Source organism: Babylonia areolata, chromosome 2, assembly GCF_041734735.1.
Source record: "Babylonia areolata isolate BAREFJ2019XMU chromosome 2, ASM4173473v1, whole genome shotgun sequence".
Classification (NCBI taxonomy): domain Eukaryota; kingdom Metazoa; phylum Mollusca; class Gastropoda; order Neogastropoda; family Buccinidae; genus Babylonia; species Babylonia areolata.
The window spans coordinates 12,813,523-12,835,561 of record NC_134877.1 but is presented as its reverse complement, the minus strand read 5'-3'; the positions used below and the strand labels follow the sequence as shown (position 1 = coordinate 12,835,561).

Below are 22,039 nucleotides of genomic sequence, written 5' to 3'. Positions count from 1 at the left end.
CAGGCAAATGGACTTTCTTATTGTTACAACCTTCTCTGATTCTTTGGAAGAATACTGCATTCCATGAATGCATGTCACTGTTTTATTTTTAAACAAAAGCAGAGAAGAGGGGTGAGCAGCAGTGGTGGTTACAGAGAGAAACAGATAAATCCCTGTTACTGGTCTGCAGATTGATGGCAAAGAGAACTCCTTCTTCTTCTGTGTTTGTGGGCTGTAAATTCCACCTTCACTCATATGTACAAGTGGGCTTTTACATGCATGCCCGTTACTGTTTTCAGGGGTGTGCATGCTGGGTATATTCATGTTTCCGTAACCCACCGAATGCAGACATGGATTACAGGATCTCTGACATGCATATTTAATCTTCTGTATGCAAATGCACACCAACAATCACCCCACCTCTGGTGATCCTCCATTTGTTCTCAGTGTCAGCAGCACGGTATGCCCAAAGGTATCTTTGTCAGTCCCCTTTCCCACTTTGTCTGGATGGATTATTTGGACACTTGAAAAGCAGATATAGAACTGGTTACAATTATGCATTCGTTAGTGAGTGACTCATGATTTCCCACCTATATGGTAATGCAGTGCATAAGGCTCATTTGAATTTAAAGAAAAAAGTTATTTTAAACACGTACAAGGTGCAGTTAAGATTTTAAAACGTTGCGCTAGCAGAAGCAGAAAACATCCAGCAAACTGCAGCCATTCTCAAACTGTCTTTGTCTTCTGTATGACATGTTGAAGAACCATGACAGTCAATCTGTCAGTCAGTCTGGAAGAAGTGCCAATCATTTCCTGTGAACAATCATCCTTTAACAAAGCAATAAACCATTACAAGAACAACTTCACATGCAAAGTCGACTATAAAGCCCTGTTGCAGATTCATGACAGGAACTGTGTTTCCAAAATATGATTGTGTCACCGATACACACTTTGTGGTTACAATCTGATATTTGCTTTGCAAAAGCAAACAAAACCTGTTCCCATCAATGGCACAATGACTGACTGGAAAAAAAGAAAGAAAGAAATGTGCAGAAAAATAAAACCACATAAATATGCACTAAACCTGAATAAGCAATATCTCCAATTATGATAAAGTAAAAATCAAGCTTTGTGCAACCATATTTTTTCAACAGCAACAACGAAACACACACACAAAACCAAACCAAACCGATTACAGCAGCAACAACAACAACAACAACAACAAAAAACAGGCCAAAAAAATCCATCACATTATGCCCCTGACTGTGTAAGCATTCTTTCTAACCACCACCACTTACACTCTTGAAGAAAATGCAAGCAGTGGAAGCCATTACATCCATGACAGTAAGTCACTGTCCATTCAAATCCCCTTCAATGAAACAGTGAAACATCTGGACAGATAGGAGAGAGATCTTGGAGGTGGTTAGGAGGGGAGAAGGAATCACCGTCTTCACACCTGTACAGATGACTAGTCAAACTGTCCCACTGCTGTGTGCATAACTGGTCAATAAACTGTCCCACTGCTGTGTGCATAACTGGTCAATAAACTGTCTCACTGCTGTATACTTAAATAGTGCCTATCCTTGGTCAGAGACCAAGCTCTAAGCGCTTTACAAACATGGGGTCATTTGCACAACAGGCTGCCTACCTGGGTAGAGTCGACAGATGGCTGCCACTGGGCGCTCATCATTCATTTCCTGTGTCATTCAATCAGATTTCTGGCATGCACACAAACACTCAGAGAGACATGTGACATTTTACGTATATGACCGTTTTACTTACCCTGCCATGTAGGCAGCCATACTCCATTTTCGGGGGAGCGCATGCTGGGTATGTTCTTGTTTCCATAACCCACCGAACAATGACATGGATTATAGGACCTTTAACGTGCATATTTGATCTTCTGCGTGCGTATACACACAAAGGGGGTTCAGGCACTAGCAGGTCTGCACATATGTTGACCTAGGAGATCGGCAAAATCTCCACCCTTTACCCACCAGGTGCTGTCACCGAGATTCTAACCTGGGACCCTCAGATTGAAAGTCCAACACTTCAACCATTTGGCTATTGCGCCCGTCTGTGTGGATAACTGGTCAACAAACTGTCCCACTGATGTGTGGATAACTGGTCAATAACCTGTCCCACTACTGTGTGGATAACTGCCAGAAACAAGCCATCACACAACAGCACAAAACATCAGAGACACAAAAACTCAGAGATGTGCACCAGCCCTCTTACCGAAAAGAAACACAAGCTTTCTTGCACCTGCGTTAGGAACTTAGGTGCTCCCTTTCTCTAATGTCTTTTCACTTTGAGTGACATCAGACATAAAATGTGTAATATGTATATTTGTGTGTGTGTGTGTGTGTGTGTGCGTGCACGCGTGCATGTGTGCATGCATGCTAAAGTACCCTCCTCACAACAGAGATGTGGACAAGCAAAGAACTCACTGATGCTTTAAACCTGTGGAGATATCAACATTTCCTTCACAACATTTATGCCAAAAACACAATGAAAAATGAGGACATGCTGCACCGTCAACAGTGTCAGACCTACGCAAAACAGCCGCCAACACAGTCAAACACATAACAATTCTATAAAGATTAGACATTTCTCTGCACAGACAGACCTACAAGTCTGCCAGACAATGTTTCTTACACTGTTATTGCCAAGGGGAATCTGCATTCTTGATTTGGAAACACAGGCCTAAAAAAAACAACCCAAAACAAAGCCTTTTCTTGATTTTTTTTTTTTTAATTTTTTTTTAGCAACACTCAAGACATAAATCAGTTCAACAAATCTAAAAATATCACAGATGAGTGGTTTTTTTCCAGCTAACTAAATTAAACATCACTATACACAGTTATCCAAAAGTTGTGTACTGATTTCCCCCCACAACTCTTCGCTCTCTCTCTCTCTCTCCAGTCACCAGTCAGTTCTGCACTTCGGTCTGTCTGAGCTGTTCCTCTTTCTCTTTCTCGTGCTTCTTCAGCTTCTCCTCTTCCTCCAGCTCCATTTCTGCCTTGAGGAGGTTGAGCATCTCCGTCACCTGGGCTTTGTTCAGCTTCACGTTCTCCTGACCCAGCACCTCAATCACCTGCCACACACACCACACCACACTGCACTCACTGTGCTGCTCCACTCTTCATTGTTGTACACGTTTGTCAAAAAAACAAAACAAGGGATAACAGTGGCGTTCATGTAAAAGCATGTACTAGAAAATATATGATGGTACTGAAGTTAACACCTTACTGTTCTATTCCACTCACGTTTACTTTTGAATCACTGAACAAGGCCAACAAGCATGACTGTCACTAATGTGTCTGTGTACGTGTGTTCAACAACATTTTCAGAAAGTTACTGTTGCTTTGTTATATTTCTGAAATGGATAAGAAGATAAACAGGAATCACACCACACATTGTTTACCCAAGTCAGTCAAAACAAGAACTGTATCATTCCCAAAGAGAAATTCACATGTGGTTGTGTTGCTCATGCTCACAATACAAACATAAAATGTACATTTAAAGTTCATGAACAAGTAGTCAAGAAATCACATGAAATTTCACTGACACATTTCAGAATGTTTTGCATATTTCAGAGCACTAAACAGTACTTTTGAAATGAAAAACAAAATAAACAAACCAAAAAAACAAAAAAAACCAAAACAAAACAAAACAAAAAAAACCAAAAAAAAAACCCACCACCAAAACTTATCAGACAACGTATGTTTAAATATTCAAAGAGATCACATAAAATTACACTGACATATCTCAGAACATTTTAAATATCTAAGAACAAAAAAAAAAAAAAAAAAAAAAAGAATGACAAAAAGTATTAAAGAATGGAAAAACAATAATTATTTTTGATACAGACATACACATAGATCGATAGAGAGAGAGAGAGAGAGAGAGAGAGAGAGGGGTACAAACACATCAATTAATTATGTAGATTATTCCAAATTTTCTCATTCCTTTCTAAAGGCACAAATTTGTTTACGTTACCATGGTAATGTAAATCCAGTCTGACACATATAAATAAATAAATAAAATAAATAAATAAAACATCTTAAAAGGAAGACATAAATCACCCAAGAATTGTAGTCAAGTAAATATATATCAAAGAGCGATGTTTAAAAAAGTTAAAAATCTTCCTTCCATCTCCTTCCCATTCTTACTCAGATTTCCCTCTCTGCTGGACTCTCAGCTGTGTACAGTCAAAGGTTAAAAGCAGCATGCTGCTCAGGAAACACATGCTGGAAAACATACAATGGTACTGAAGTAATATTTCACTATATTTAGTTTATTTGCAGTCACTGAGCACAGCCAATAAACATGACTGTCAATAGGTGTGTGTGTGTGTTTGTGTTCTAAGTATGTGTACTTCCGGGAGGTTATCGGCCGTAGTTTCGTTTTCTCCGCATAGGCGGATAGTAGTTTGCACAGGACAGGAATGTCAGACCCCTGCCGGAGTCTGCACTAGTTGGGTCACGGTTAAGTATGTGTAATTAAAACAGAGTTTAAATGTTTCAAGATTCAGAAACCACCAGATGGACTTGGATGAAACCTACAAACCCAGATGGAACACCACAGATGCATTACAATATGTGTGTACAGATCACAGACTGAGCTTCTTTGTAAGTGTGTGGACAATACTCCCTGACAAAACAGACTCACCTTGAGGGCCAGGTTGATGTTGATGATGCCATCTTGGTCCTCATCCAGCACTTCCACGATGCGCTGCAACTTGGTGTCACTGGGAACCTTCTTCAGACGCCTCATGGCCAAAAGCATCTCGTTGATGCTCACAATATTGTCTCTGTCAAGAAAAAAAAATTAATTACTCTTAGGCATACGATCAACATTGTTAATAGTACAACTTTCATGGTTAGATCTGAAGAGCAAAAAGCATCAATCACACAACAAAATATAGCCACCTGGAACTATTTCATGATATAAAGTAAGAAGTATCAAAAACTTGGGGGAAAAAAAGTGGTACTACGAAGACTGTTGCCAGTGAACACCACTGATAATTTCCTATTTAAACACGGTCAACCAGATGTCTCCAGCCCACATCAGTGAACTGTAAGGTTACTGTAAACTTGGTGGTGATGTGGACTGGAGGTAGAGTGCCAGTCAAGGAAGTGTCTTAAGTGAGTTTCCTAGGTTCGATTCCAGCAAGGACTGGGATTTCCACTCCCTCTTCCTTTACACTTGGTCTGGGAGTCAGGGTGCTGGTCTTCTGGGCATTTGATAAACCATGTGCAGCATAAATCCACAACACGTAAAAGAACCCATGGCAACAAGAGTTGCCCCTGGCGAAATTCCCAAGAACATTACACAAATTTCTACGAACATTTATTTTCATACAAACACATTAAAATATGATTTAGAAAAGGCTAAAGAGTATGTGGTGCTGAACTATGACAATACAGTGTCCTTGGGAGAGCAGCATGAATTCCACACAGATAAATCTGTTGTGGCTGACATGTAATAAGACGTATAATAAATACAACAATACAATACAGTACAGTAAAATCCAGTACAATAAGGTACAGTTCAATACATTACAATACAGTACAAATAAACCACAAGATTCAACTGTCTCAAAGCTGTAACTATGACACAAAGCCACAGCAAACCATAAGTTTCAACATCTCTAAGCCATCACTGGGTCACACAGCTATCAGACAGATGGGATGTTTTGAGTAATCACAAAACCTACTGTTCTCATTTATCAACAATGACAAATCCTTTTGCCTGGACTTACTTGCTCTGTGAAATCCTCTGCTTGACCTCCTCCACTTTCTTCTCATCGGCCTTCAGCTCTGCACTCCGCTTCAGGCGAACCTCTCCCACTTCTATCTCCTCCTGTCACACATGAGCACATCACTTTACAACTCACTTGTCAGCCTACCCCCGAAAACGGAATGTGGCAGCCTACATGGTGGGGTAAAAATGGCCATGCACATACAAACCCACTTGTACATACCAGTAAATGTGGGAGCTGCAGCTCATGAATGCAGATGAAGACTTGTCAGCATAACAGCAATTTCAAGATAAAAACTGTATCGTAATACAACTACATCAGTACATGACTCAAAAATGTAGCACAAACTGATTCAAAAAACTGATCCAGCTTTTATTACATTACCTGTCTCTTCTCAATCAATTCCCTTATATATAGGCTGCAAGTTGCTTGTTTTCTTTTTTTTTTTAATAGGAAGTTTTCAAAGGAAATTTTCTTCCTAAAATTACGTTTAAGTAACATACTTACCGTGACCCACTAGTGCAGACTCCGGCAGGGGTCTGATTCCTGTCCTGTGCAAACTACTACCCGCCTATGTGGAGAAAACGAAAGCAGCTACAGCCGATAACCTCCCGAAGTAGGTTACCTCCCCTGTGTATCCCAAGCCAAACAGATCAAAGGGCTGAGAAAAGATAAAAAGTGATCAGCTAGTCCCTCGGGGTTAAGAGGTTTGGGCAAAGTCTGATAATTCCATCACACTGTAAAACACTCCACTAGACCTTGAGTGGTGGTCTGGACGCTAGTCATTTGGATGAGACAATAAACCGGGGTGCCGTGTGCAGCATGCACTTAGTGCACGTAAAAGAACCCAGGGCAACAAAAGGGTTGTTCCTGGCACAATTCTGTTGAAAAATCCACTTCGATAGGAAAAACAAATAAAACTGCACACAGGAAAAAAAAAAAAAAAAAAAAGGGTGGCGCTGTAGTGTAGCGACACGCTCTCCCTGGGGAGAGCAGCCCAAATTTCACACCGGGAAATCTGTGGTGATAAAAGAAATACAAATACAAATACTAAGGCAGATGCCTGACCTGTGTACAAGCTATAAGCCCTGCATGCTGGTCAGGCCTTGTGGCCACACCACACTGACCTGGAAGCGTTCTTTGTCAGCCTGCAGCTCCACCATGACGGAATCAGCCTGACGGATCAGTCGGTCCACCCGTTTGATCAGTCGCTTGGCGGCTTTAGACTCCACCAGTGTGTCTTGTTCCTTCCCGCTCAGCACCATCACCTGCTTCAGGTCCTGCAAATCCTGCACCACACACAGATAGAGAATGTCTGATGAGTGAATCACATTCAGTTAAGAGACATATGAAGCCTGAACTCAGGCCCTATCCCACAACCATCAGAAATGGACACAGTTGGTGATGTGTTCAGCAGTAACCCCCCCACCCACCCCCCATCCTCCCCCCCAACCCAGGCCCCCCAAATGACCAAGCCAAGTTATGGGAACAGTGACAGTGACATATGAAGCTGCTTTCAGTTCTGAGTGATTTTAATTTTGGAACACAGGAGCGCACTGACAACCATGTTTGAGTATGGCTGCTGTCGCTTGAAATGCACATGGCTTTCTGTCATACACTGACATTGTATAACTCATTTAAGCTACTCTGTTTCAAAGCCCCAACCTTGTTGCATAATTTGGGATCTTAGTCAGCATAGTCTTTACTCTTTACCCTGAATGGATGGGATTCAAAAATCATAATCACAATCAGAAACAGAAAAACACACACAGACAGCATCAGTGCCAACCTCTTTATATTCGTTGACTTCTTGTTTGAGGTCTTGCAATTCCTCTTTTTCAATGTTCAGCTGTTTCTGCTCTGCTATTTCCTCCAGGGCTGTTTCGATGTCTTCCAGTTCCTGGGCTGTGATGTGTTCCTCTTCTACTGTTGCCATCTCCTCCAGTTCCTTGTGGGCCTTTAGTTCCTCATCAGCCGTTCCCTTCAGCTCTGGAGCTTTGTCCACCAGCACTAAAACACACGCACACACACACACATACAACACATAAACACACACATGCATAAACACACTCAAGCACGCACGCGCGCGCGCACACACACACACACACACACACAAATACACATACTTATTTGTATATCATGATAATCTAATTTACTTTTTAATATATAGTGCTGAGGAATAAGAAGCAGCAATGCATTATTTTGGAACACCATCAAACAGTAACAGAATGGTAAAACAATCATTGTGCACTGCCAGAACAAATACCATAAGTTTTCACCTTCAAGGCAATAAAGAAAAGACTCTCCTTCAAATACAACTGCAAGGTCACATCTAGCAGTCCAAGTACTGTATTCACACCAAGAGCTTTCACCTCTGATATGCTTGCACCAAGCCTCAAGGATGTTGTCTACTTCTGAACATCGTTTGTTATTCTCCACTTAATGAAAGCTTTGCAGTTTTCATCAACATATAAAATATAAGCAGAGCAAAAGGTGTACAAGCTGACTTATCATCTGAAAATGATAGTATGCCCCATCCACCTTGAAATTACTGATTTGATGCATCCACCAGGGGAGACATTTCACATCTGTGCTGCTTACCTTCCCATATTGCTGGCTCCATGAGAGAGAGAGAAAACAACAACAACAACAACATAACAAAAACATGACTATAAGCCAGTCCAACTTCAAATGAAGTAATCTGGTGCATCTATCAATCAGTCAACCAACCAATCAATCAATCAATCAAAATATTAATCCCCACGGAAATCAACACAGGCTTTTTATAAAAAGCAATAAACATTTAAAAAAAAAAAAAAAGGGAGTCATTTCACACTTGCTGTTGCCCACCTTGACTAGGCAGATTCCATGAAAAAACAAGACCGTTTACCCATCCACCTTCAATATGACTGATTTGATGCATCCATCGACGGGCGCAATAGCCGAATGGTTAAAGCGTTGGACTTTCAATCTGACAGTCCCGGGTTCGAATCACGGTGACGGCGCCTGGTGGGTAAAGGGTGGAGATTTTTACAATCTCCCAGGTCAACGTATGTGCAGACCTGCTTGTGCCTGTACCCCCTTCGTGTGTATATGCAAGCAGAAGATCAAATACACACGTTAAAGATCCTGTAATCCATGTCAGCGTTCGGTGGGTTATGGAAATAGAAACAAGAACATAGCAGCATGCACACCCCCAAAACCAGAGTATGGCTGCCTACATGATGGGTTAAAACGGTCATACAAGTAAAAGCCCATTCGCGTATATATGAGTGAACGTGGGAGTTGCAGCCCACGAACACAGAAGAAGAAGATGCATCCATCAGGGCAGACATTTCACACCTGTTTCTGCTCATCTTCTTCTTCTCCTGCGTTTATGGGCTGCAACTCTTACATTCACTTATATGTACCAGTTGGCTTGACCTTTTTTTACCCCACCATGTAGGCAACCATACACCGTTTTTTTTTTGGGGGGGTGCATGCCAGGCATAACCCATTGAACACTTTGATTATATTATCTTTGACATGCGTATTTGATTTTCAGCATGCATATACACAAGAAGGGGGTTCAGGCACATGCACGTCTGCACATATGTTGACTTGGGAGTTACGTCTGAAAAAATGTCCACCCCTAACCCTCCAGGTGTGACGAAACCAGGGACTGAACTCAGGGAAACCTGGGCAATAATCCAGCACTAAACCATTCGGCCAGCGCACTGTTTGCCTTCCTTCTGACTTGGCAGGTTCCATGAAAAAGACATGACCGCAAACCCATCCACCTTCAGATTAAACTGATCTGATGTGTTCATCAGGTCAGACATTTTACACCTGTTGCCACCTACCTTCGGACTTGGCAGGTTCCAAGATGAGCTCCTCCTCCCGTGGCTCCCTGCTCTCCATGGCCGCCTTCCCAGCCAGGGCCTCGGCCGCCTCCCGCTCATGCTGCACCACCTGCCCAGGGGTGGGGGCCAGGGGGGTGGGGTATGAATGAATGAACGAACTTAAAATATACAGGGAGTGTAAAATTGTCCACACTTACATTTGTGTTCACAGCGTTAGCGCCACCCACTCACAGAGAGATGACGACAAAAAGAAACAAATGCCTGTACAGCAGACAACACACACAAACCATCACGTCAGGTATCCATTATCATAAGGAAAGAAACGTCTCGTTTCTACAGAGCAGATTTCTAGAATATCATCATCTGTGCAAATACGAACCCCCACCCCCACCCCGCCTTCCTAAAAAAAAAAAACAAATAAAAAAAACACCAAGCCAGCAGAGTCTTTACACCAATAAAAGAAATTCAAATGGTAATATCTACTGCTGTACACAAACAATCGTTCATTTCATAGTCTGCAGTTTTAAATCAAGAGGAAATTATGATTATGCTCAAAGGATATCATAACTAAAGACATGATAAATAAATTTCCACGACCATAATTGTAAAGTGTTCTTTTTTTTAGACTCTCATCTATGCTTTTCCTACTCAGCTTTGACTCTTGTACCTGTCATGTCACACATCCTAACCTTAATAAACATGAAAGATTCTCAGTATTCTAAAAAGGGAGATTCCAAATTCACATAAACATATATTGTTTAAAATAAAACTACTATAAACATTCTCTGAGGTCAGCGTAGTTTGATTTGAGAGCCAGTTTGAGTTATTATTATGCATTTGTCCACAAAATATTGTATTATTGCACAAATTACCAAAGGTTTGTAATGAACAAGTTGAAAATGTGACAAAAAACAAAACACTGATTTCAAAGCAATTGTGTGCCACTAAAAATATACAAATTTGGAAAACATATGTGTTTTGTATTCGTTATTCTTATTCGTTTACCTTTCAGAAAATACATACTTTCATGGGTTTATCTCCAATAACAAAGTGTACAGAATTTTTGGAAAATGTATACCTGTTTTTTTGTGTGAAAAAACCCTGGCAAATAGATTTCACTTAGAAGATCTTATTTCCCTGGCAGCGAAAGGGTTAAATTTCTCACATTATCTATGATCTGCGGACTCACATCCCCTGAGCTTTCTAAACAGATAAGTAAGGACAAAAATATTCATCTGACGGGTGAGTGACAGTTTCACAATCACCTTCAGTTGTATTATGCAAGTCCTAAACCTGCTGATACTTCTACAAACCAGGAAAAATTCATTCCATAATCCAAGTACCACTTTAGGAAAACTGTTTCCCATCAGAATCCTAACAGATCGCATAACTCTCATTCATGTGCACATTTTTCTTTTGTTCTTCTGTTTCTTTCTTTCACAAAATCTGATGCCCGAATTTCAATGACTCTCAAGAATAAACAGAACAGCAAACAAAACAAAAAAACAAAACAAAAAGGAAAGAGAGAAAAACAGGACTCACCCTAGCTTTTTCTTCCTGTTCAGCCAACTCCTCTTCCTGGCGTGCTTTGGTCTCAGCGGCAATGATGTCTTCCTCCTTCTTGATGATGTCCAGACGTGTCTTGTTGTCCACTTCCTCACCAGCCAGTTCCGCAGCCTTCAGCTTCGCTTCCTCCGTCTGCAGGCAACAAACCACAAACACTCTCTTGTCACTGACAAGCACATCACTGCTTTTCATGGGCAGTACTACTTCTGTTGCATTCATGGGCTGCAACTCCTGAACTCACTCATGAATACAAGTGGCTATTTATGTGTTTGACCATTTTTATCAGCTGTGTAGGCAATCATACTTTGTTTTCAGAGGTCACATGTGTCCTCCTCAGAGGCATCCTCAGTGTCCATGTAACAAACAGAAGACGAAGAGAAACAATCTCTTACAGAGAAACATCTGTCCCATCCTGTTTTCTGCACTCTTTCACAATAGCCACTGGCATTTGTGTTGACAGGAAATATCTTGCAAATTAAAATGCAATGACTCAAACTTCTTTCCTACATTCTAAGAACTCAGTATTTTTTTCAAAGCAGTAAACTCACAGCAGCAGGAGCAGTTTCCGTGAGCGTGGTGATAGTGGCTTTGAGCTGCTCCTCTGTGGACAGCGTCTCTGGCAGGTACAAGGCGCGGGACAACAGCAGCAGGGAGGTTGGAATGCGCTCCTCCAGGTGCAGTGTCAGCCACTGCTGCAGCTGTGTCCTCAGCCGATCCTGAGACACACCCAGCGCCCGCATCCCCCGCGCCCGATTGGCCGCCTGCAGTTCCATCATGGACATGGCGTCCAAACCCTCCTTCACGATCATCTATCGGATGGACATGGCAACACTATGTAAGTCAGTGCAAATACAGGAACAATGCCATCAAAAAGCTGGAGAAAGACCACGAAAGGTGGATAAATTAAGTTAGAAAGAGAAGCGGATACAATCACCCAGAGAGCTAAGATGATGTAAGTCTTCTGATCCTGATTGTTTGTATTGTTTGTGTAAAAGATGAATGCATCTAATGTTTCAATGCCCTCAGGTGGCAAATGAAATAAACTTCTTGCCTTGCCTTGTCACCCAAGCCAAACAGATCAAAGGGCTGAGAAAAGATAAAAGTGATCAGCTAGTCCCTCGGGGTTAAGAGGTTTGGGCAAAGTCTGATAATTCCATCACACTGTAAAACACTCCATTTTTCAAAGAAACATTGCAGGCAGCAGTGGAGATCTCTGGAAGTGCTTAAAGGTGATAAGGCACTAAGAGGATTAACTTAACTGGAGAAGCAGACAGAGAAAGAGTCAAAAAGGACATAACTGGAAAGAGTGATTGACAATAAACAAACATTAATAAACAAAAAATGAGCATCATGCATCTTCATCTCATGTTTTCAACGAGCTAAAACCAAAGAGTGAAAGTGGATAGGTATTGTGAAATAAACACTTTGTTTTGGCTGCAGCTGAACACAAATCATCATACCTTTTCACTTCCAGTAGTTTAAAGTAGTGAAAGACAAAACTCTGCTAGGATGATAGAATCTGAAGACTTCAAGGTGGCATTCTGTATAATGTAATTCCACACTGTAAAGTAGATCTATTACAGGCTTTCTTGGTCTTTTTTCCCCCTTTGTTTTTCATAGTTTAGATGTCGATCCTTACCATTTTAATCTCAGAAAATTTATGACCAGCTATTTCAGAACAACTGTGACAATGGTAAATGAGGTGTATGATGATTAATTCATTAGCACCATATCCACGCAAACAGATTAGTTGTGGCGTATATGGATCAGTCCACATGCTCTGACACCTCCCTGAAACCAAAACCTGCACACTCAAGAGGATACTACCAACACACCCTGTCATCAGCTTTCAGCTGTCGAAGCTTGATGTCCAGCTGGAAGCGCAGCAGAGCGTCAATGCCGATGGGCTGGATGTTCAGCACACGACACACAGCCCTCAACTGCTGGCGGGACAGGTTGTCCAGCGTTATCTCATCCTCAAACAGCTTGGCAAACTTGATGATCTCTGTGGTTGTCGGCTGGATTCCTTGACTGCGAATCTGAAGAAAAGGAAATTTCCTTCCTGAAATTACGTTTAAGTAACATACTTACCGTGACCCACCAGTGCAGACTCCGGCAGGGGTCTGATTCCTGTCCTGTGCTAACTACTACCCGCCTATGCGGAGAAAACAAAAGTAGCTACGGCTGACAACCTCCAGAAGTAGGTTACCTCCCCTTTGCATCTGAAGGAATGGGTTTTATAATGTGACAAACAACAATTTCCCCGTAATAATCATAGTAAGACATTCACTTCATCATGATGTGGGCTGGATCTCTTGATTGTGAATCCTGTGAAACAGTTTTGAAATGTAACAACATAACAAATAGAAAAATAATAATCGTAATAATAACAATCACATTATACTGTGGGCTGGATTCCTTGACTGCAAATCTGATGAAAGTTATATTATGTGACAACACACTAATTTAACCATAATTATTATAAAAATGACATTCACTTCATTATCACAATTAATATCATCGTTAACAACAGATAATTAGCTGATTAAAGTTGATTAAAGTTAAATGGGTAGTTTAACCCCTTAAACACCCCAGGACAGAACTTTCTGTCTGTATCATTGTAGGAATTTTCTTGTTGCAAAGTCATTAAATTCAAGTAAAATTGTCATAACTGGATCGTGTGTTAATTTTCCTTCCAAAAAAGTATATATTACAACCCTTGGCAAACAGTTATCACTGAACATAAAACAGGCTTGGAACTGAAAGGTTAATGGTGTGAGTGTAAAGTGGTGGCTGCGGGGGTAAAGTACTGCCTGCAAATGGATGGAGTTTTCTATCCCACCATGATTGGTAGGTAACACTCTTCAAAACCACCCATTCTACCATTTATGACCCTCAATTAAGTACCATTAGTATTTTGATAAAATCTGGCATTATTTTGCTGACATGCATGCTGAAACTTTTTCTGATGTGTTTGTGAGTGCACATTCAGTGCATGTGGGCATGTGTATGTGTGTGATGGGGTGTGGTGGTGGTGTTGATGATGGAGGTGTGTGTGACTGTGTATGTTTGATTTGCATCTCTGTTTTTGTAAGTCTTCCTAAACACTTTCTCTGGTTGTCTACAGTATGGTGGTTGTATCAGTTTTTTTGTTTTTTTGGTGAACACACACACCTTAGGAGTTTATATCCAAATAAATAAATTAGACCTCTTCCATGTTCACCATCAGCACAAATATAAAATAGAATGCCTTGAAAACCAATTTCAGAATAAAGTTGAACAAGGAAGTGACATGTTTCAACCCCAGGGTCTTCCACACACAAATAAAAAGACATAAATGAAGGCAAACCTGGTGAACATGTTGACGGCGTCTTGTTCTGAGGGAAACCAATTGTTTTTACAGTTTTCACAATTTTCTTCCCCAAAAAGACTTTCTCTGCCACTTTCATTGGTGTTTTGGACCAGATCTGTTGGCAAGCACTATACATAATATAATGTAACTGACCTTTTCAACAAATTCAGAGAATTCCATAACAGCGCTGTCTGTCTTCTTTTTCTTCTGCAGAGACGTCTCATGGATGGTCTCCTGAAGGAACTTGGCCATCTCCATCTTCAGTTTCAACTGTTTCTTCAGCTTTTCTTGCTGTCACATATATGATAAATCCAAACTGCCTTTAGTGTTATTCACAGGTTTCTGTTGTGGCACAAATTCAAAATGTAAGCAACATCTTACATACTGGCAGAATGTGGATCTTTACAAGAAGTGCTGCTACAACAGGAAGATAGTAAATAAGGCGAAGACACAAAGAGAACATCTACAATTTTACTTGTTTCACTTTCTTTTCATTTAAAAAAAAATTACAATGAAATTAAAGTACTTTATTTGTATTTGTATTTCTTCCGATTTGTATTTGTATTTCTTTTTATCACAACAGATTTCTCTGTGTGAAATTCGGGCTGCTCTCCCCTGGGAGGGTGCGCCGCTACACTACAGCGCCACGCTTTTTTTTCTTCTTTTTTTTTTTTTTGTATTTTGTCCTGCGTGCAGTTTTATTTGTTTTTCCTATCGAAGTGGATTTTTCAACAGAATTTTGCCAGGAACAAGCCTTTTGTTGCCATGGGTTTTTTTACATGCACTAAGTGCATGCTGCACACGGGACCTCGGTTTATCGTCTCATCCAAATGACTAGCATCTAGACCACCACTCAAGGTCTAGTGGAGGGGGAGAAAATATTGGCGGCTGAGCTGTGATTCAAACCAGCACGCTCAGATTCTCTCGCTTCCTATGCGGACGTGTTACCTCTAGGCCAACATTCCATCTTTGAATGATAAAATGTAATACACAAAAATACAGTGAAATTCATACTACATTTCTGACTTTGAATGAAAAAATTTAGGACATAATTAAAGATCCTCTCTCTATCTCTGTCTTTCTCTATCTATGTGTGTGTGTCTCTCTCTCTTTTTCTTACACACACACACACACACAAAACAAACAAAAAACCACACAGTGATACTTCAAACGCTGAGACAACACAAACCAGAGTCATGTAAATGATTGTCTCTTTCATGCTTTTTGTTTAGCCTTTCTTTTTCTTTTCAAAGCCTTCATACTTATCATTCAATAGAAGTATTACCTCTTTGTTTTCCTCAGCAAAAGTGGATGGCAACATGTTCGGGAAGAGTTTGACTGCGACAGGCAGCAAAAACTCCATGAATGGCACCAGTAAAAAGACCAAGAACGGAACAAGTCGAAACATGTCTGCAGTTGTACGTACCAACTGGAACATAAAATGTACATAGATACATGTAAAATTCCAGATATACACAAAACTGGAAATATTAAATAAAATGGCAGCAAAGATTCCAGTGCATGGGCTCAAGCATACATGTACATGTTTTCATTAATGGCCTATGCCCTAGATGGGGCAACAAGTGTAGGTAAGGTGAGGTGAGGTATACATAAACTTATACACACACACACACTCTCTCTCTCTCTGTGAGACAAGTACCCAGTTAGTATGTGTATGCATGTTTGTTTAAGTGAACACACTGATATATATATATATATATATATATATAATATGCAAAACGTACAACTTTTACGAAGCATAAAAACTAACAAAATATACACACATATAAAACACAAAAAATGGACCATACATTGCGTATATACAATCTCTACCTATGTCCCTTTAATGGACCTCCATAGCAGCATAGTCAATAATCATCCTCATTCACATTCGTCATCAAATTTTAAAAAATGTCCTAGAGTCTGTGGCCTTTCATGTTCTACTCTGACAGTGACCTCAGTTTCAATCCCCCTCCAGTCTTTGAGCAAGTTCCTTTGGTGTTGTCAGGTTCATGGGGACTGTCAATGAAGGGACACGGTGGCAGTCTACCTTTCAGTATAGGCGCTTCTTCAGTCTTGCTCTGATTTGAAGTAATGATTGTCATTAGTAGAGGGTTTAGCAGTTGATGTTCCATGTATGTTGAATCAGGACAGGTACTTCTGAACACCACCAAAGTGACTCAGCAGCGATGCAGAGTTTGCTTTGGTCTGTGGCCTCCTGGCGACATAACACTCATACTTCCCTGTGGACTGCCAATTCTGGGGTGTGGCAGATGATCCTGAGTATGGCTGTCACCTGTGTATGGGGAATTCATGATGAGCAGTATGAGAATAATGCCACTGAAACGACAGATGAAAGAGTAGCAGGAAAAAAACCCCCATCAAGAATTGTATTTCCAGATGTAATTTTGTAAAAACCAATATTACAACAGCATTGCTTCATTGTTGTCTCTCACCTGTCTTCGTTCTCTGCGGGTCAGAGATTTTCCATTCAATACATTCCACAAAAGACGAGTACAGATCCTGATGTCGATGAACAAGAGTTTAAAGCCGTGGTAATAGTGCTTCAGTTCTGCCACAAACCGTTGCCACAGTGTTTTCTTGGCTGGCACAGTCACAGGTGGTTCAGTTTCATGCCTCACTACCTTTGGTTCTTTCAACACAGATGAAACACCGTCCTTGTCTTCCTTTACGTGAGCCACTTTTTCTTTCAGAGCCTTGATAGCTTGCTCTACTTTTGACTCCTCTTTGTACAGCGCAGCAGTTGTGTGGAGACTTCTAGCTGCAGTGCAGTTACTGAACTGAACACAGGGATCCAGCAGCCTGGCCAAATGGACGAGATGAAAAGGGGAACTTGGGGGAGTCTGGCTGACACAGCAAGTTGTAGACACTGGCAGTAAGAGGTACTTGGACTTGAAGAAACTGCTGTGTAAGCTGAAACCATGACTTGACACAGGGTGCATAGACAGCTTGGTGTGGTTTGGGGCATGCTGGCTTGATCTCCTTGTCCCCAGCACTCTCTGATGGGGGTGAGCTCTGCACACAGTAAAGGGATAAATATGTAACAACTTCCATCATTTCACTTACAGCTTCTGTCCAACTGAAATTTATGTAACTGTTCCCAAACTACTATGATACATACTGTTTAATCCCAGTACTTTTACCTATACCTATTTAGTTTTTCATCATTTGAAAATTTAAAGACTTCTTGAACTTCTTCATACAGAACAACATAACAGTGAAAGAAAACTAAGTGAACTCTTCTACTATCATAAAATGACATAAAAAAAAGATGCTTTAATTTAGAGTTAACTGACTTTTTTGCAGTCATCTCTGACAGTCATTAAAAATAAGACAGGACTGCTCTAGCTAAAAGAATGAACTGTAATAAAAATGATTATTTGTTTCTGTGCAATACAAAAGGTTAGCATTCAATACATCATACAAATCCAATGTTGAGTTTGTCATAAGGTCGGCTGGTTGCTCTCATGTGGACTATCATAATGCATTTGTCTGTTGCGTAAAATCTGCTCAAACCAATGTAAAAGTATTCATCCTTCATCACAAAAACAATAAAACTGCTCACAAGCATACATACATACATATCTATCTATCTCTCTCTCTCTCTCTCTCTCTCTCTATATATATATATATATATATACTAACATTGTTTTATCCCATAATACATTTTGGCAACTCAAGGCCAACACGTTAAGTGAGACTTGCTATGTATCCCCTCAGGATTATATCCTGTCTTCCTTATCAAGTAGCCTTTTTCATTACTTTCTGTGTTAGTGTTACAAAGCAATGGCTTAGTTTTACTTTGTTTTATTGTTTTCCCTGTAAGTGTAATGTTATACGACAAGATCAAGCACTAGAACTGTGCTTACTAAAAGCCATTTGGCCACCGCTTACAAAAGTTCCAAATTAATTACTTGCAAATGTAAGCATTGACCCAGACATTTAGGGTAGGTAACTGCGAAAAACATGTAACTGCAAATGATTCGCATACCGCCCCTCTTTGAAGCGTTCTCACCACAAACATTTCACAATTTAACATCTGCTTTGACCTCGTTCTGATGCCTTAATGAATATTCTTTTCCAAGAACCAGTCAAACAGCTGGAATTTCTGACTATTTCTTTGCTTTTTCTTCTCTTCGCGCACTACTACTGACCACGTTCACAAACATGCTCTCACAATCCTAAAATCAAGAGAAGCCTGTAGTAGGAGCTGAACTTTCACACAATTTAAACTAGCTGATTTCACTGGATATGTTGAATGAACTGTGCATTACCAGTGGTGGGAGAATTTAAGAAAGTGTGTTGGTGACAGATCAGAATGTTAGTTTTGACAGGAATCTCTAAAATATTGTCGTTTGCAATATGGCCATTGGGTATTTTGATGCGAGTCTATTTGCGAACGATGTTGCACAGTTATTGAGCAATCTCAAATGGGTGTGTTTGTGTGTGGTGTGGGTGTGTTTAAATGCGTGTTTGTGTGTGTGTGTGTGTGCATGTATGATCAAAACCAACAATACAAAAGACTGGTGCGATGTTCCAATAATATGTCTAGTGAGTTCAAGACCTGCTCCTGTTTTAATTGTCCCAAACCCATCGTTCGCAATTACACATGCCTGTCCGCATTTACCCTCAGGCACCCCTGCTATTTCAACCGTTGAAAAAACACTGAGAAAAAAAAAGAAAGGATAGACGAGCTTTCCCTGGTGCAAGCATTTGGAGAAAGCCTTAAAAATTAGAGGAGCTATATTTGACATTCCTATGACCTATTATCTGTACAATACACAAGTGAGTTGGTCGCTTCAACTGGTTCATTTGCAATTAGGCCTACCTACCCAATAGGAAGAATCAGAAGCCTATATATATCTAAACTGGACTGTATACATACACACACGCCTGCAAACATGTACATATACAAAAACACACACACACATATGAACACACTTGCACACACACATGCACGAAAACACCTGCACACATACACCCACACATGATTTTTTTAATACCTTCAAGTTCAACTATACACACACACACACACATACATATATAGTTCATCTATATATGTATGACATTTACTGACCTTGTAGTGTTGAATCTTGCACAGCACTTAAAGCAGCATCCACCAGCCCTTGGCAAGAGCAGTCTCCCTACAGACATGATAATACTGTACGTAACAGTGATTGAGAAATCTTAGCAGTATTGAACAATGTCACAGCATAATACTATGGTAAAAATTGGAGTAGACGGGGGGTAAATTACAGGACACAGTAAGCATGCAAGAGTGCATGCACACAAAGATATGCTCATGAACATCCGCACATGCACAAATACACACACAAACACACACGTACACACAGAGAGTGACACGCATTTATCCACAGAAAATGGGTGGGTAAGGGGACAAGAGGAAAAAAACCAGAATAAAAATTGTGATATACTCATACTGACTTTGTAAATGACATAAATTATTATATAATCATTTGTCTGTGCAATACAAACTGGAAATTAAATATGTTCATATAATCAATCATTCAGGATCTAGAGTTTGACCCCACCCCTACCCTAAGTATAAGTCAGGATTTTTTTTTTTCTAAATTGTTTGACCCACTTAATTCACCACTCCATTACAGTAAGGAATGGAAAACATCTTTAGAGAAAGAACACACACTCGCATACACATATTTATCTATCTATCTATCTATCTATCTATATATATGTGTGTGTGTGTGTGTGTGTGTGTGTGTGTGTGTGTGAGTGAGAGAGAGAGAGAGAGAGATTTTTGGAAGTCTTGTTCCTTCCTTGAGGGTTTGATATGTATGTATATATATATATATATATATATATATATATATATATATATATATATATATATATATATATATATATATATATATATATATATATACATACATATATATATATATACATACATGTATAACACACACACACACGAGTGTTACAGAAATAAATTCCAAGCAAAAATTTTACATTCTGCTTTTGATAGTGCATTGCTGTCACTCTTGTTTGGTGGTGGTGGTGGTGGTAGTGGAACTGGTAGTATTATGAGTGTGTCAAGTCAAAATTTTTATTTCAAGATCATCACGTTCAAGATGGTAAATGAATAAGCAACAACTGCCTTTTTTCCCCAGTTCTTTCTTTCTTTCTTTCTCTTTTTTCTTTTTTACATCAAGCCACATAAAAATGTGTGTGTGTGTGTGTGTGTGTGTGTGTCTGTGTGTCTTACTTAGTGCATGAAGAGCATATGTTATGACCACAGCATGTGTGTGTGTGTGCGCGAGTATGTGTGTTTGCGCACGCATGCGTGCGCGCATGTGTGTGTTACTTAGTGCATGAAGGGCATATGTTATGAGCACAGCAAGCTGTAGGATCAGTGTGAGGTCTTTATCACTCCAATGTTCATTCCACAGCCGCCTGTGTTCATGGACGAAGTTAATCAGAAGTGAACTCCTAAATGCATTTTTTTTTTTACTTCTTCAGCTCTTTTTGAACCATGTTACTACTGGTTTCATATAAAGTTAGTGCCATGAACAACAAATGACCATTTACTAGTTGATTCCTGCAGTGTCTCAAAACTCATTACTGAAAAACAGTGAGATTTATAATATAATAGGACACAAACTCAAAACTACTGCACATTTTAGAAAACAGCAAGTCACATTCAAAGCAAACGTTGTTTTATAGGCTTATTTCAGCCCAGAACACCATTTTGAATCTACCATGTAATGTGGGCTGATGTCAGTAAATCAGTAAGTGTCTGTCAGGTTACACATACCGATCATGCTGCCTTCATTGGCAGCTCCTGTAACTTGGGAAAGAAGGTCATTATGTCATTTTGTCTCCTCCAATTATTTGATCCTCTGGTCTAAACTGATTAAAACCACTGTGATGCTACAGTCATTGATTGATTGATTGAATAAACACGTGGACAGGAACGATTGAAATTTCATTCCGCACTCTTTTTCAAACACGAAAATAAACTATTTCAGCTGAATAATTCCAGTAATAAGGTAAGAATGAATTACGAAAGTAAGGTCTGAGACCCGATTTACAAATTAAGTTGTATTTTATATAATATATGTGTTTGTCTCTGTGTGTGACTTCATCTACGGTTCGGCTTCGATACCATGATTTCAGTCTTTGCTGGTTATTTTCAATTTCAGATAAGCCCTATGATGGGAAATCTGTGACTGGCTGGTCAAAATGGGTCAGTAGGTCATCATCACGCCATCACTAGCAGTCCACAAAGTATGTCCGATGTTAAATACGACTTACCTCTTGTCAGTGACTGTGACACAGAATTTAGGATAAGACAAGCCATTGCTTTGTTCATCGTCTGGCACGACGGTCACGGCTTTTGCTCTTCACCATACGGTCTACTCATTGTCATTCGACAAGTGCATGCATTATGTTTTGATGTGTCGTGTGCTAGGCAAGGTCAATATCACAGGAAGTTGCACAGGAAAAAAAATACAATCGGAATACGAAACGAAGTAT

The 22,039-nt window shown here is 40.1% G+C and overlaps 1 protein-coding gene across 1 annotated transcript; it reads right to left on the bottom strand.

Annotated features, from left to right (window-relative positions):
- Nucleotides 1-1,005: 1,005 nt before the first annotated feature.
- LOC143297872 (mitochondrial proton/calcium exchanger protein-like) lies at nucleotides 1,006-21,979 on the bottom strand. The gene is made up of 14 exons (XM_076610403.1): nucleotides 21,818-21,979; nucleotides 19,605-19,671; nucleotides 16,963-17,542; nucleotides 15,792-15,935; nucleotides 14,660-14,797; nucleotides 12,990-13,193; nucleotides 11,703-11,963; nucleotides 11,131-11,286; nucleotides 9,589-9,697; nucleotides 7,536-7,756; nucleotides 6,874-7,035; nucleotides 5,747-5,847; nucleotides 4,654-4,795; nucleotides 1,006-3,076 (listed from the first exon to the last, which is right to left on the bottom strand). The coding sequence occupies exons 1-14, from the start codon at nucleotides 21,873-21,875 to the stop codon at nucleotides 2,912-2,914; spliced, it is 2,508 nt and encodes an 835-aa protein (XP_076466518.1). The 5' UTR covers nucleotides 21,876-21,979; the 3' UTR covers nucleotides 1,006-2,911.
- Nucleotides 21,980-22,039: the final 60 nt, after the last annotated feature.

What these genes read in the sequence shown, in the direction of transcription:
- LOC143297872 (XM_076610403.1), bottom strand. Translation starts at nt 21,875, where the DNA reads ATGAACAAAGCAATGGCTTGTCTTATCCTAAATTCTGTGTCACAGTCA. An exon ending in GGAACCTGCCAAGTCCGAAG is followed by an intron (nt 7,757 to 9,588) that starts GTAGGTGGCAAC and finishes CGTGTGTTTTAG; the next exon opens with TGCTGGTGGACAAAGCTCCA. An exon ending in ACATCAACCTGGCCCTCAAG is followed by an intron (nt 3,077 to 4,653) that starts GTGAGTCTGTTT and finishes TGTGTGTGGCAG; the next exon opens with GTGATTGAGGTGCTGGGTCA.